The 17,152-nt window shown below is 44.6% G+C and overlaps 1 protein-coding gene across 2 annotated transcripts in view; it reads right to left on the bottom strand.

The window, feature by feature from the left end:
* Nucleotides 1–16,111: 16,111 nt before the first annotated feature.
* Nucleotides 16,112–17,152, bottom strand: part of ASPP (Ankyrin-repeat, SH3-domain, and Proline-rich-region containing Protein) — a 78,902-nt gene continuing 77,861 nt past the window's right edge. For both annotated transcript variants that reach the window (XM_070528150.1, XM_070528151.1), the window contains exon 13: nucleotides 16,112–16,338. In XM_070528150.1, the coding sequence (XP_070384251.1) occupies nucleotides 16,294–16,338 (45 nt within the window). In that variant the 3' untranslated portion in view covers nucleotides 16,112–16,293. The remainder of the gene's footprint in view (nucleotides 16,339–17,152) is intronic.

The raw sequence follows: 17,152 nt of genomic DNA, 5'->3' as shown, positions 1-17,152 counted from the left end.
AGAGAAAATCGTGCCACGCTTATCTTATATTTTCATGCCCAAATATAATGCCGTTCCCGACTGTACGTCAGCTCAACTAAGCAGCTTCTTTATTATAAGCGACTGCTTTCATTTATCCGGTGCCCTATCGGAAGGACAATAATAAAGTATTTGAAGGAACGGCATGCCTCACATAGACGTAGAGATATTTGCAGATCTGCTGCGTTCGTTGAAGAAGATAAGTGCACTACCACAATGGGCACCCAGTTTTGATGGGTTGCAGTTTTGTAGATATGGTGACACTGTCAAAAACAAATGTTTTCCTTGCCTGAATCAAGTTTGCATATTTACAGGCTGTCCGAAAACGGGGCGTTTATACTGAATGACTGCTAGGAACTTGTTCAGCAGAACCGATTAGCACCCGTGCATTAATTCTCTCAGGAATTGGTGCGCCTCTGCTCAACAGCCACGACTCTCCAGCAGCGCAATCATTCAAAATAAGAGTCCTCACTTGCATCGGCCCCTCATCTTCGAGACTTCTAAAGTGCTGTTATTCTTTACATTCGAGCGCAAACAGTTATTCAATAATTTTTAATAGTAAATTCTGAAGTCGAATACGATCTGAACAGCAAATAACATTCGATTAGACTATATGTTTCTACTTCATTTCGTCTGCTGGCACGTTGAAGGAGATCGCCAGACAAGCACCAGAGATTTCATTCGTAAAGGCTTCGCGGTCTCCCCGACTCAGTGAGTACACAGACAGTGTCTTTTCTCTAACACCGTTGTTCATATTAACGTCCAATAATTGGATTGAGTCCTTTTCTCGGAAAGTCGATTGAGTCACCTGAGGCTGGGGTGCAGCCTTTAAAAGAAACGCTCTTATTCCGGTCGGGAGTTCTCACTTTTTCCAACCAGCGAATTTAGAGTATTTGATCATTTTTGTCTTGAATATATGTTGTGGATATACACGTCCATGTACCCTTAGATTTACCTAGAAGTGCATTCGTCATCTGCATCTCTTTGCGCCACGCAGTTATTGAACCTGGTTTATTTCACGGTAATATTGTTTTCCTTGATCATTGCCCCTGATCAATATTCCACCAACAAGAAGCGCGCGTCAAATTACACGATATCACTAACATTTTCTCAACTACGTTCATGTTGCAGATTGGCAGCTTCTGTGGCAAAAGTTACGCGTTACCTTTAGAAAACAATGTTAAAGATACCAGTTCACCAGGCTAAAATTACAATTGGTACCAGCTTACAAAAGTCACTGGCGCACCAAGTAAAACCATAAAAAGTTCGAATCTTGCTGCAGATACTTTCTGCGAGAAAAACTGGGCACTCGCTAGCAGACGACGCGCTTGCCAACGACACCAAAATTGAAGACGTCATATCGTATTACCCATGCCCCAAGTAAGTATATGTAGCAAAAAGGTGTCAATATGAATTTGCAGCGGAAACAAATCACTATTTCAAGAGCGTACGCGCGCACTCGGTGTCAGGGCCCGCAGCGAAGTCACGTTGAATATGCCGTGAAGCACGTCTCCGCCCCAATCCATTTCGCTCGCAGCACCCTCGTAAAATTTTTCCACATGCGGCGCCTCAGCGAGAAAGCGCCGTTCGGCCCACTCGACCATAGTCTAGAACACTCTATTTTTGACCAGTGGCTCGTAGAGAAAGAAATTCAACAAGAGAAGGAGGAAAAACTTTATTGATTTGTCAGAGGGTAGAAGGGCAGAAGGAAAAGGGTAGGGTGGGAGGGAAGCGGTTGAGTGGGTCCCTATTCCAGGACACCAGTGGGGATCTTGGCTACTCTCTCTGCCTGGTCCAAGAGGCCCCTTTGGGCCCCCAGCCCCGGTCGGGCGAGGAGGATCTCCCACGGCTCCCTATTGTAGGTAAGCATCTCATGCGAGTTCGCTTCTTGTGGTCTTCTTCTAGACTCCCACTACACATGTAGTTGTGACGGCCATGCACCGCACCATGGACGAACGCCGGCATGTATAGTGTGGGATTCATGTGGTATGCTCTTCCCAAGTGGAGATAGATATGTGTTTGTATTCTTCTGTATGTGCGGGCTTCTTGTCGCCCCAGTTGCCGATGCGGGGGGGGGGGGGAGGGCAAGGCGCTCTCTCGTACGACGTTGGTGTTCGAGGATGTCTCGGGCTGTAAGTGGACAATCTTGAAAAGGGCTGCGGTTCCCCGCTCGGTTTGGGAGTTCTCGAGCTAGGGAGTGCGCCTTCTTATTGCCTTGCAGGTTCTTCTTGGAGTGCGTTGCCGAAGATTCTCGGCGCCATTCGTGGCAATCGGCCTTACGTATACATTCTACATGCTGATTGTGAGTCGGAGATAAGCAGTGCCGAGTGCCTGACGCTGTCACTGTGTTTGATTGCCATCGCGACTGCTGAAGCTTCGGCAGTGGCTGTGCATGTTGGGATTATTGAGGCCGTTATCTCGATTCTCTTCCACTGCGTGTTGCCAACTGCTACTATGGCATGTCCTCTAGCAGCCCGAGCGGCGCCCATGTATTGCACTTGTCAATTATTCTCAAAGATTTTGATAAGTTGCTTGGCTCGGGCTTGTCTTCGGCCTTTGTGGTATTCGGGAATCATCTTCTTTGGTATCGCTGTGGCTTGTATGTACTTCATGTTGTGGCCTGGTATCTGGTGGATTTGGTCACTGTAATGTTGCGATTTCAGTGAATACCTTAGTTCAGTCAGTAGTTGTTGTCCGGCTCTTGTGAGACACAGGCATCTGATTTATCAGGACTGCTGCCTTGAGCTCTTCAAAGGTGTTGTAAACTCGTGTGTCATGTAGTCTTTCATTTCCGGTGTTCACCGGTAATCCTAGCGCCACCTTGTACGCCCACCGTATGATCTGGTCCACCATCTTGGTTTCTGTGCGATTTAAGTTTTGATATGGTAGAGCATATATGTTATCCGGCTGATGACAAAAGCTTGCACGAGTCGTATCGTTTCGCCTTTCGTACAGGCCTGTCCCTTTCTTTGTGATTCTTCCTATTAGTCTTGCTATTTGCTTCGTTGTCGCTTTCAGGGTCGCGATAGTGTGATCCGCTGGCCTGTTGCTTTGGATCCAGAGGCCCAAAACATGAACCTTGGTCTTTTCTGGAAGCAAGCGGATTTCTAGTTGGAGGTGTAGGTTTGGCCTGTTACGGTAGTTTCGTCCATGGACTTTGATCGATTACAACTTTTCTGGTGCACAGGCCATGCCATGTTCTGCCACGAAGTGTTGAACGGTGCTGATGGCTTCTTGCAGGGTGCTTTCTTCGTTGCCTAACGATCCTTTGTGCATCCATAAGGGGATATCATTCGCATAGAGCGCGATTTTGAGGTCTTGAATTTGATGCAACCTTCTTGCCAAATTGTTCATGCCAATGTTAAAGAATAATGGCGAGAGTATAGCTCCCTGTGAAGTTCCTTCGTTGGGAAGGTTGCGCTTAGGTGATCGTATATCTTATAAACCTATCGTGGCAGTCCTACCAGTTAAAAAGCATTTGACGTAGTCAAACATTTTCTTTCCCCATCCCATTTCTTCTAGTTCCTCCATGATGAGCTAATGGGACATAGTGTGGAATGCGCTGTTTAGGTCCAACGCCACCACTATGTTTTCTTCTCCAGTCGCCACGTTGTTTATTACTTGGACTCTGAACCTGAGGAACACATGCTGTGTTGAAAGATGCTTGCGAAAACCGTACATGTATACACCGATAGGAGGTTGTGACCTTCGATAAAATATCCGATGTACAAACCCCCCCCCCCCCCGACACAGCTGAAAACTGGGCAAAGGAACTCAATGTCGCGCACGAAGCCACAACAGGAAACGTATCCATAAACGCGAAAACGCCTGCAGTTCACCCACATCTGCTGCACCTGTGGGAAGGACGGCGCAGCTGAACCAAGCGCTGGAAAAACCAGGCTGAACAGAAAACTTAGGACAAGAATAGCAATATTAACGGAACAAGCAAATGACTACGCCAGTCAGCTGGAAGCGGAAAATTGGCCCCAATTTTGCGATTCACCAAAAGGGACGTTATCCACCGCTAAGACATGGACTATCTTACGTAGCATGATAGACCCGGACTCTACAAAGACGGCAACAAGGAGAACGATACGCACCCTAGTAGGTGAATACAAAGGTAACACCGATAAGCTGATCCAACCACTCAGGAACAAATACATGAAAACAGTGCGCGATAGCGTCGACTCTATCAGCTACAAAGGGCCGACAAAGAAACCTCTAAATAAGCCCGTTACGGTTGCGGAACTATACGCAGCGGCACAGGACATCAGACGAAACACAGCACCCGGAGGGGACGGCATCACCAACACAATGCTGCGCAACCTCAGCAATGAGCAACTCGGACGACTAGTCAACTACTTCAACAAGGGCATATGGGAAACTGGTACTATTCCACAGCAGCGGAAGGAAGCCACTATAGTCCTAATTCTTAAATTGGGAAGACAGAAAAATATTCAGAACTTGAGGCCAATCTCATTTACGTCATGTTTCGGGAAGCTGTTTGAAAAAGTGATACCACATTCAACAAGAGGCTCAATTCTCGACAGGCATGGCGGCTGCACGGCCGCCATTGTCCGCCATTTTGGCTTTCTGATTACCTGTCGAGAGTCCACGAGCCTTGAAATTTGTGCCGGGAAGCGGACGTTTTCCTTAATGCAATTTTGCATTCTCATTAAGATGACGAAAAGTGACGTGGGGCTGCAAATTTTATCGACTAATACATTTTTTGGTTCTTGGCAGCTATATTGCCATGTTAGCTCTTCAAAAAGACAGTGAGCGGTAGCGTACAGAAGCCATTGCAATGCTTCTTCACTATCGCGAATATGCCGTGGCGATCCAAGGTAGGCGCCATGTCAGCTTGCTGATTGACTGAACGAATGCCGTGGGGAGAGTCACAGGAAGGGCGGTTTCGTAAATGTCAATTTGACGTTGCGTGACGTTGCGCTTCTTTCATGCGCGAGTCCATTTGGTGCGGTTCGTTGTTTCCCAATAAAGAAGAGGTGTATCTCACAGGCGTACCTGTGAGACACACCTTATTTCAATTATCTTTTGCGGGTCTACGCAAGAGCCGCAAGTCGTTTTTATACCAGAATTTGACGTAGGGAACGGGTGTAGTTAGCAGGCAGATTTCCATCAGTTCTACTGATAGTGTTGTCCGTCGCATGTGTGCATGTGTGCCGAAAAATAAATCATGGTTACGTGCCTGCTCTACTTGGTGTTCCCAAAATTTATGCTGTCTTAAGTAGAACGCTCCAGAAAGTATACCGAATGGATACAATGTAGTCAAGAGTTCGACAAAAGTTCGTCTGGTCAAGTAACATGATGATGAAGAAATTGCGGTCAATGACCAAGTCAAGGTGAAAATAACACACAGAGATGTTTCGGAACCCGTACGGGTTCCGTGCTCACAATAAAAGCCGGCAAGAGCTGCAACTCGTTTTTATACCAAAATTTGACGTAGGGAACGGGTGTAGTTAGGCAGATTTCTATCATTCCTGTTGGTACTATTGTCCGTCGCCTGAATAAATAAAGATTCCACCAAAAGTCATTGCACTTGTTCCTTAGCTATTATAGCAGTGTTTTCCCAATCGATGAAATGACAGCTATTGCCAGCCTGTTCGGCAACGGCGTTCGATGCAGTTTTCGTTTTGGAAACGTCTCTTTGGTGCTCCTTTAATTTTCTTGTGAATTTGCCGGCTTCGCTGATGTAACTGCAGTTGCATTCTGCGCATTGTACCTTCTAGACAACACTAGGGTAATCTTTGCTTTCTAGCCAATTCTTCACATTAACAAGCTGATTTCTCAGCTTGTTGGACGGCGTGTGTGTTATTTTAAGCTCGTATCCTGAGAATAAGCGGCTAAGACCTTCGCTGACGCAAGGCACATATGAAACGCGAGCGCGTTTTGTAAACGACTTGCCTAGAGACGCCTTATGGAGGACAGGAGCTTCCATTATGTTGACAAATTTCTTGGGGTACCCTTCGAGCATAATTCGTGACGAATTGCCTTCAATTCGTCGTCACTAGAGGAGATCCGTGAGGCCCGTATTTAGACACAAATTCAGGCAGAAGATATTCACGGGAGCACCATAGTTGAAAGCGGACACGCCGCGGTAGCGCAGGCACTGTTGTACCACGCTTGTTAGATTAGCCCGTGAAACTTTATTCAAAATGTATTTATTAACACCTTTACGCATTAATAACTGCACACACTTTAATCGAAAGTTTTCGTTGTGTTGCCATCGAAGGCGCACAACACTATGGCCCGGCTTTTAGTTTTGGCTGGCGCGGTAGATTTGAATTGGCGGATATCAATACGCGCGCTGTCGCCGACAGCGGTCTTTGCGAAATCGTCTCGTGCATAAACTTTGCAGTACACTGGCTGATTATTCTATTTTGGGGAGCGCTGTTATAACATAACGATATGATTCCACTGATGGTGTTGTCGAAGGAGTCGTTGCAAGCCGGAGGTAAAAGAAAATGCGCCCAAAGTACTGAGGTATATGAAACAACTTGTAGCGTAATCAGCACTATAAGTGAAACGCGCGGAAACCGATCGACTTTAAGAACGTATGCTAGAGCCTGTACGTCTCCATCAGACATTACAGCAGAAGTTGTGAAGACATTTGGTATAAGCTGCATAAAAGACGTCTAATTTCAACCTCTAGCTACGTTAAGCTGGGCCAAGCCGAGTCAGGAAAGCTGGTAGCCGACTTTTGCTTCCTGAGACGTACTTTTAGGACAAAGAAACAACACAGTAGCCCAAACCATCTAAAGGGCACTTATTGCACCTTTAATTCATTAATGCCTGCTAGTCAAATTACTAGCTATAGAACATTCCAGGAAGCAAAAGTTGGCTAATAAGTAGCTTGATCCAGCTTGAGCAGGCTAGAAGCAGCTAGGGCTGTCAAGCTATAGTTTCGACATCTTAAAGATGACTAGCACTTGATGTCGCCGAGCCATACGCTTCTAGAAATTGCGAAGACAGTTACTTCGAAAAAGTGTCGAACTTTCGAAGGCATTGCCAGAGAGGGTCCGGGCAGCCTTAACAAACTAGACGGGTTGGGGGGAGGATTTTTATCGCGGAAGTTGCTGGCTTGACTCAGAAAAGGCGAGGGGATAGTTGAGCTACTAGAGTATATGAAACAACTTGTAGCGTAATCAGCACTATAAATGAAACACGCGGAAACCGATTCCTTATAGATTTCTTACACACATTTTTAAACGCACACGTTCACCGGTTCAAATCTGGCGCCACAATGAAAGCATGCTGCGACTTGCCGCCCGCAAAGAGGGTGCGCAGTTTAATATGCGCATAAAGAGCAAGTGAAAAATAAGATGTATGTTGTTCGAAAACACATCTGTGTATTAGAGTTATTTTAAAGTTACAATGTAAGCATGAGACAAGGTTGGACAGAGCACGTGGAGCCACATGCAACTGCGCAGTAACAGCGCCGCTTCGCTCTCTCTTTTTTTGTTTTTGCTCTTTAGATTGTGTGACAACTTGTGCAAGTACGGCACCACGTGTGCTTGTCTCTTGTCTTTATTCTTTTCTTTTTGTGATGTTTCGGAACTTATGACAACTTGCACCATACCTCTACAAGTTGTCACACAATCTAAAGTTTCAAACAGACAAAATATTAACTTGCTTTTCAGTGCCCAGTGTAAGCTGTCCTCGATATGTAATCGTATGAAAACGCGCGAGAGGCCCCTGCGCACCACAAATAAAAAATCCCGTTTCACTGACTGCAGGCGCAACGTTATCTATCAGGCACCGCTGAGCTGTGGAAAAAACCTATATAGGTCAAACGCGACAGTGTTTCGATGAAAGAGCTCGTCAGCACAGCAGTAACCCAAAGAATGGCCATGGGAGTCATTTAGCAGGGCATCGCAACAAGTGTCACTGCGCTCCCGTATTTGAAAAAACAAAATTCATAGGGAAAGAAAAACTTAAGAGGGAAAGGGAAATAATAGAGGCTTATTACACTAGAAAGAAGAAGATAAATGTGTAGGCGCTCCCTCTATTGCCTTGTCGGGAAAAGAAATAGCTTTTTTGGATGAAAGATTATGATGTTGCTAATTTGCAGATGTCTTTGCGACTGGTGTACGCAAGCCTATGCTGAAAGAAAGGTATAAAATGGCTGGATAATTTCAAATAAACTGCCAGTTGGCAGTCAGCGCTTGTCTGTGGTATTTGTTTCCTCGAGTCCTTGTTTTATTAGCGCTGTTTAACCTCAGTTATAGATATGAACCAACTAGCCCTCATCAAGACCTTAACAGTACGTTGCCATATCTGATTGTCTGGACAGCTGTGTCACTAATTGCAGTGTGAAGTCAATGCAGTCGGAATCATCTTTCATTTTTGTTTTTTCTGAGCATATGAATCTTTTTTCTTTATTTTTACTGGTGGCACGAAGATCGAGTGACACTCTTGTTTCTTGCGCAGCACCTCCGGTTCACCTACCCAGACAACCGGGGGCGAAATTCAAAATAAATAAGAAAATATAGTACAGTACAAAATTCATGGGTTTCATCATAGATATGATATCAGAGCATAAGTTAAGTTACAATTAGGTTGAGTTTCTGAAGTGTCTGGAATACAATTAATTTGAAATCACTGATTACCGCGCATCAAAGCACAGCATCGCATAGAGACCCACCACGTGACTTTGCCACTTTGGCGAAATTCATGGAAACCAGGAAGCAGGAAGTGGAAGACGCCGCTAATGACGTCCCACACAAGGTGGCATGATATTTAGCCGGCTAATTAGTGGAAAACAGTTGCCTGGCATATACTGAACATCTGCCTCAGAGCGGATGTGTCGTCACTCCGTCCTTTCTCGTTTCTCTACCGGCGCTCACCTGCTCGCTCGCTCACTTGCTCGAAACAGCTGCGCGCGCTCCCTCGTTACAGGCTCTGACGTCAGCACCGGAAAAGGCGCATAAGGTGCGCTTAGTGCGCCGCTCGCTAGGGGGCTACGCCCCACCAGGTGGCGCGCGCTGCGCATCCTTCCCGCCCTCCTTCGCCCGCATATCGTGCCAGGGGAAAGACGTTCGCTCGCTTAACCTAAAGAACGACTAAGTGCGAGTGCCACTAAGAGACACCTAAGTCAAAGATTAGGGTCGCCTACCATGTTTTTTTTTGAGCGCCTGTGTTGGAGGTCGCAATTGAAATTATATGTAAGCTATCACTATTCATGTGCCAATTTACCATTCTCACTTCATGAGGTATTGAATATCTTAAATGAAGCGATTCCTAGCTGTCATTGAATGTGACCTTGAAATAATGTGAGCCGGGTTAATTTGACTGCAGAGAGACAGTAATGATAGTAAACTTGATACAAGATGCAAGGCTAAAACGAGGTGCACTTTCTTTGCTCAATGGCTATCACACTTAAACTGTTTCCTTGACATAAGCCAGTGCAGCTTACGGCTGCCGATAGTCAATATACTATTATTTTGCAATTCTACTTTAAATAGTCCCTTGTGCTTCCTGCATCAGCTGATGAACGTTCTATGAATTTCAGAGGCTGCTAGGAACAAACCAATGTGAGCTGATATGCTGTCACGCTCTATCAAAACAACGGCAGAGCGGCTGACAAACTGCTGCTTGAGCATCATCTGCGACTCAATGGTAAATGTGGTGCATTTTATAACCTTATCACATCAAATGCTTACCGTGTTTTCTTTCATGTGTAAAACTAAGCCATACTTGCATCTATTGGTGGGGAACCTAAAGCTTTTTATTCAGTTATAAACATTAGTCTGAACGATAGCTTGCCAAATTTCGCTGTTTAAGTGCTGTCAGCTTCAGGAAAGCGGGTTTCATGTTTTTCTGTTTGTCAGTAAGGATATTGGGCTTACCTTTAGAATTTTACCATATCCAAAGTGAATCTGATATCAAAACAATGAAGATAACATTGTCATGTGTTTATGCTGACGAGAGAGTACTTAATTTTTTTAGGTGTATATACCACAATATGTTTGTCTTTTTATACTGACTGTGGATAGCTGTCAACTGAGTAATTATGCTATAGAGCCTCAATTACTTGTTTAATAATATAGAAATATTATTAAATAATATGTTACCTTCTAGTGTTAGAGCTCAAAGCATGCGTGAAGTGTAGTGTAGCTCCATATGTGAAACAGAAGTCTATTCGTGTCACCAATACTTGATGTAGCGGTCTCATGGTACCAGACACAACTGACGCATACACAGATATTATGACCATGCTGCGAAGACAGATAATTCAACACTCGACAGGAGAACAAAGGAAAGAGTCCTCCTGCATTTCTAAAAGAAGCACGCAATCGGAAAGGTCAATTTTATGGCTTTTAGTGACAATGTCATTATGTTACCGTCAACTACTACACTTAACCAACTGTCTCGCGCTTGGGTTGTTCGTGACACCAGCATGAATTTTTACTATAGTTTCGGTGATGTAATTAGTCTCCTCCTTCACGTATAAAAGAGCGCTTCACTTAGAGTACATTTTGAACTAGCTGCATAAAACATGATGTAATAAGTATTTTTGCTATCTGCTCAAGGAATTAGGCTCCATGTCATAATTGTGGGGTTGGCAATTACCTAAGCATGCGCAGAAGTGGGGCACACAATTTTTGTGTTTGCACTTCACTAATGAATTTCTCCTAGCTGCATTAATTGATTTTAAAAGAGAGCAATAATTCTAATGCACGATTTGTTTTACACTACTGATGTCTTATTTAAAACGTGCAGAATACTAAAAACCATGAACCCCCTAATGCCTGCCTAGGCAACTGCACCTTTCCCTGTGGTGGCACGAAGAAAGAAGTTCCGTAGCTGTGATCTCGTCGACCAACATTCTGCATGGGAGCCCCAGTTGTCCATAGACGATTGCAACAATGTATTCCAGGGTAAAAATCAAGCCTCTCTGGTTAGCAGACATGGCGGGCCTTATAATAAAAAAATGGCTCCAGGACCCACAATGAGCATTGTGGTAGGCCAGCCACAGTTCAGTTGTAATTCAAGTTGTTAACTTGTGAAAGCACCACAAAGCAGTTGTGTGTGTGTGTTTGACAGTGGTATAGTTATTGCAGCCGTCATTTAGGCAAAATCAGTCTTTTATATCAGTAGTTACTGGGAAAATTAATTGAAGAGAAACCCGCCGTGGTTGCTCAGTGGCTATGGTGTTCGGCTGCTGAGCACGAGGTCGCGGGATCGAATCCCGGCCACGGCGGCCGCATTTCGATGGGGGCGAAATGCGGAAACACCTGTGTACTTAGATTTAGGTGCACGTTAAAGAACCCCGGGTGGTCGAAATTTCCGGAGTCCTCCACTACGGCATGCCTCATAATCAGAAAGTGGTTTTGGCATGTTAAACCCCCTAATTCAGTATTGAAGAGAGAGAGCATTGTGAATGCGCCTTTTAAGCTTAAAATTCCGTTAAAGTCATAGCATGTTCTTCTCTGCATTGTTTGCTGTATTTGAAAAATAAAGTGTACTACATTTAGTGATGCTATCATAAGAAGCTAATCGGTACTGATTTTATAAACATTTGAATTAGAATTTTAACTAAGCCAATTTTATTTTTTGTTGCATTGATAATTAACGTTTCTAAGTACTCTGTAAAGAAGTTGCATTTACTAAGGACCTGCTCTATTAGTCATATTCATAGAAACCATACTGAATCACATTTGTATTCATGAAATAAAGTGCATTTACTTAAGTGCATTTACTTAAGAGCCATTATGCGAGGTTGTGTCTGTGTAAAGACAGGAAACAGCCTTTCTGCATGCGGTTTTATCTTGCTTGTTATGCACTCTCCGAACATTTTCACTCAGTTGTACTACCATTAATACCGCATGCAAACGTTTAGAGTGCAGTTAACTGAGGTGAAAGTGGTATTTATTGTCTGTATTCGGTCGTAGAAATTGTATATGTGGTTTTTGCATGTGGATCCATGCATTTTCATACCAGTGCAAGTCTACTGGCACATAAATTCAAATGCAGTGGAACTTGTACCTGACCTGTATGACAAGAAAAATAGAATCGTACTTTGTTGCACTATTTCAGACAGATGCTTATAAGTGCACTGCTATAACTGGCATGCACAGTATACTAATTCTGGTCCATTAGTATCACAAAACAGTGGTCCTTTCTGACTCTGAATATGTAGAACTATTTACAGGAATGGTGCTCGAACGTTGAAGAAGGGCTGAACAAAATGAGTGGACTGCAATGCATTATGTGCACTCAGCGTGTGCTGAGGCTGAACTGCTACACTTGTTTAAGGTGCATATTAAGTTCTTAAAAGGGGCATAATGAAAAGTCGCTTTTTCTGCTGCACATGCGTAGCGGATATCATACTTTGCATGAAAACCTCCAATGATATTTCATTACCAACTATGGTACACATTAAAGTTGGGTGGTACTGACGCCACTTGATCACCAGAAATGCTTATACTTGCACGAGCTTAGGCAAAAGCTGTTGTCTTGCAGTTTACAAGGAGTGGGAGAAGCATCGATTGCGATAGCAAATTAGTGGACAGCTATACGAAGTAATGATAGTAGTTTTACCGGCTGTATGAACTTGTAAACATAGGCACACCAACTAAATTAACAAACATGGTGCCACGCGCGCAAACCAAACGTGAACACATTTGACTCGATGACCGTGAAGACTCGCTGTCAAAACGCTGGCGTGAGGAAACGTGGCAGCAGCAGTGAGCGAAGCGATATTCATGCTGTCTGTCGCTTCAACGAAAACTGAGCACCGAGGACACACTGCACGCACAGAGCTATGAGCTGCCGACACACCTAGTCTCAGCCTCCACCGCTGATCACTACGAACGCTGCCCTCCTCTCTCGCCTCCCTCTGATGCCTCACAACGTTGGGTGCCTCGCACACGATGGAAGACGGCGTGCTTCCTCCATGCTTGTGTCTCTTTCGCGCGGTGAAGATTGAGCCGTGATCAGCGGCTCCCCTCGCATGCCTTCACTCGCACATAAAGTGTAGGGTGCGCCACGACGGTGTTAGTGCCCTTGCACTTTGTACGGAACCTTACAGCGACGCCGACGGCGGAAATGCGCTTGGAGTGCCCATGTAATTGCTATGGCAACAACATAGAGAAGAAATACATTTGTGAACATTGGGATAACTTCCAGTACTGGTGCTGTCATTGACAAAATTTCGTTGCAGTTTTTGTTACTTCTTTAAATGATTATCAATTTGGTATTTGTGCAATATTACAGTGGCATGAAATCAAGGGCTTGAGAGCAGCTCATCTGGTTGGGAATTAGAGCAAGGACACTGACCACAGTCAAAGCGAAAATTTTACTGTGGTCGTTGCCTTTCTTGTGCTTTATAGTGACACATGAAATAAGAATTCAACCTTTCAGCATCACAAGTTAACCTGGTAAGTAGAGCTAACTATACCACCTGCAAAGCTGAAACAAGGCTGGAAACTGAACGTCTACACCGGAGCTACAACAGTGCTTCCAGGTGGCTACTAGCCATAAGTAGAGGGAGCATCAGCTGAGCTATCGGCTGGCTTGTAGAGGTCTAGGTCTAGAGTACAGCTTACAAAAGAGGGTTACTAGCTGTGTCCTTAGTGATGGAAGGTAGACGTTTACTAGCTAGCTGCGTACCTCCTGGGCGTAACTAAAAGAAAAAAAAAACTAAAACGAATACCGGCAGAATGCTGGCCACGGACCGGACAAACCACATTGTTGCCGTCGTGGGGAAGTCGTGTGTGGGCTGAACGTGGCCAGGATGATCTAACCAGCCGTCATGACGTCAGCCCAGTGATGTCTGCCTGCCGACTGCTTGCCAGTGATCGGCAAACAGGCTGGCCACGTGCACTGAGCCCGGCCCGACCTAGCTGAATGGCCGAGATCGGCCCTCCGTCTTTTTAACTGGCCGTGGCCGTTGGCCCGATCTAATTTTTTTTGCGTTAGGATGGGAATCAAACTCGGGCGTCCCGAAGCCGCTTCTCCTCCACAGTTCTGGCTGACTGAAGGTGTGCCTAGTGCACGCGTCATTGCACACATCACGTTACAGCCACCCCGCTGACTAAACGGGTGGCCTAGTGCTAGCGTAATTGGGCCCGTGATGGTGCAGCCAACGGTGAGGAGGTAGCGCCACGTCACGAGCGTATAAAATAAAATCATGCAGAAACTCCTAAATATGCGTAAGCATTGTGACACTTGCTCATCTCCATGCAGCCACGTGTTTGATAGGACTAGTATTGACCTGTTTCGCGGTAATCCCGCGGGCCCTGCCATGTTTGATCACATGGTGACATGTCCATTGCTTGCCTCAACTGCCTTTGTTACCTCTGCATTTACAATGGGCGTGTATGATGCCGGTGCGGCTTAGCAAACCTCTGTTTCGGGAGATATTGTAGACGGTGACTTGGTGGACGACACAAAGCTTTGGCCACAGCTTCATAGAACATGCAAAAGCACTTTGCAAGCTGACTAAGCTATGTCCAAACGGTACGAGTATATGATATGTGGGGTTTTATGGCGCAAGGGCCACTCATGGCCAAAGAGCGCCAAGCAACGTTTTCGGTACGAGTATATATGGTGCTTCTTTTAAAAGTGAGGCTAAATATGTATTCCAAGCTATCCAAACTCTCTGCTCATGTTTTGAATCAGAATAAGTGTTTTGCTTTTCATTATTTATTTGGGAAAAACCTTGAAGCAGCAGCTTGTCACATTTATGACTCAGTAAATTATTTTGGCGTGGTCACCGGTTATTTCTGCCTAATCGCTCGCGGGTGCGCTCAGTTCTGATAGATCTGTTCTTGGTGCATGCAAGGCTTGGAAATGTAGCCATTTTGTACATTGTAATACCTTGCAGAAAAGATGTCTTATCGTTAGTAACTCGCTTACTCTTGTGGACCGTCATGAAAGATTCAGCTTCGACCATTTGTGTGCTATAGGTGTAGTTCGTCATTTATTGTGCGTATATGGTGCACACATATTAAAGTGTGCACCTATTCACTTAGTGACACATTGACGTTAAAATGAGTATCAGATTTTGCACCAGTTGGGTTGGATGTATGTGGATAGCGTGCGTAAAACGTACGACAGGAAACGACGCTATTCCCTTTGTCATTGTTTAATGAACGGTACTCACTCTTGCCGACGTTCCGGAGCTGAAGCACTTTCTTTGAAGGTTAGCGATGCAATGCTGGCAGATGAGCAAATTTCTATATCCTCGAAAAAAGCCGTACATCTCCAAGTGCCGGTAACATGTACAGGCAGTTGCAGAAATGGTTTGTGAACTTGGCTACACAGATTCCTTCCATTCAATATGTCAGTCACTATTTTTGCAGCCAACTACTGCACACGCCTTCAATCCACACAATTCAATCTGGCATGATTACAGCACAGTGGCACAGGATGACACCAGGTTCAAGATAATATTTCTGAACTTTGAGGAGAAATGCATTGTCCTTCCAGTTAATTTTGTGCTTGAATACATAGAATGACATTTCATTAAGAAAGTAACTGGAACACTGTTCAACCTACCAAAGCAAAACTGGGGCTGTGGTGCCATTGTGGCAAGCTACGGGCTAATGCTTGCTACTTCCTGCCTTTTTTTATCTAACAGATAATCTAAGTGCAAACGGACTTTTCATTTTCACCATCAAAACATGGCCTCAGTGATCAGGAATCGAACCCGCGACGTTGTGCTCAGCAACACACAAGAGGCACTGAGCCATCACTGTGGGCGACTAGTTAAAGTTATTTAACCAGATAGTCAACTTAAAGAACCTCGATAAAATAAAGACATACAACTAATGTTGGATATAATGAAGTAAATGTGAAATATTTTCTGCTCATATCCAAGTATTTAGCAAATACGCACTTGTAAGGAATGTTGGGTATAACAAGCCTATATTCGTGCCAAATCTGACTACGAGTTATGGTTCATGTTGTTGATAGAAAGGGTTTATCACTGGTGTAGTTCTTCGGTAACTCAGGTGTTGAATGTCACGTATATTGCATTAAATGTTTTTTTTTCATTGTTTTGAGGCTCCTTTGTAATGAGCATCCACTTCGTTTACACTTGTTGGAAACACACAATGCGATGCACAGATCAATTTGTGCCCACACTTTATTGCGCTTGCATACTGGTCCCTGTATACTGGTCTATGAGTGGCTACAATGCACACTACTGCTTTAGTGGGTCCCAACACAGTGTCCACAACAAAGTGCGACAAAGGCACTTTGTCATTCAAGGCAGAATACTTTTCATCGTGGAAATGAATGGCAAGTTGCTCACTCCTCCAGGTTTGGTCGGCACGGTTGCACCCTTGGGTAGAGCTGTATGGAATAAAGAGAAATGAGAACACGAGGCTTAAGAACTTGACAAATGTAAGCTTTGGTGAACTGCCCCAAAATCACATGCGGGAAATATTCAGTGGCAATTTAGCAGTAAATGCGGGAGAAATGCATTAGTATTAAGTTTCACCTCTTTGAGGTCCCGGATCCATTACTTAAACCGCATTCACCACATTGCAAAGTGTTGCAAAAGAGCTCAGTCGACACACGCCTTGCCTCTTCAAGAAGCGAAGCACCACTGAGGGTGGTCCAGAGCAGACCACCGTCAGTTGTGCTATACACACACACACGACTGGCTTCCCACACTTCATACACAGTTTCTTTTTCGCTTTGACTTTTTTAATGTGAAGGTATGAAAAAAATGCAATCTTTTACTTCGTCTCATTAGGTCCATGCAGTGCAGTGAAATATATGGGTCACTTGACTAGCGTTCACCACGTTAACTAAGGTAACTACTAACAAGAATACAGGGAGAACTTTAACCAATGAACACTGATCTTGTGTAGGACATGAGCTGAATTGAAAGGTTGCAGGTGAAATAACATATCTACTCACGTAAGACCTGCTTTCTTTATTTTGGAACCTTGGCAGTGTGCAGCTCTATATGAATGAGCCATATGACTATCTACTAAAACTGCAGATGACATCGCAAATGAGGCACAGAACAATGCAAACATTGCACCCACACTTATTCAAGATTCAACACCACTGATCACGTTCTGCTTCATTCTTCACTGCTCGCATTCTCAATGTCGCTCTCGTTGTCACCTGAGCTTACAACCTCAATGACGCACTC

Source organism: Dermacentor albipictus, chromosome 10, assembly GCF_038994185.2.
Source record: "Dermacentor albipictus isolate Rhodes 1998 colony chromosome 10, USDA_Dalb.pri_finalv2, whole genome shotgun sequence".
Taxonomy (NCBI): domain Eukaryota; kingdom Metazoa; phylum Arthropoda; class Arachnida; order Ixodida; family Ixodidae; genus Dermacentor; species Dermacentor albipictus.
Note: the sequence above shows the minus strand (reverse complement) of the source record. Positions and strands in the feature narration are given on the sequence as shown.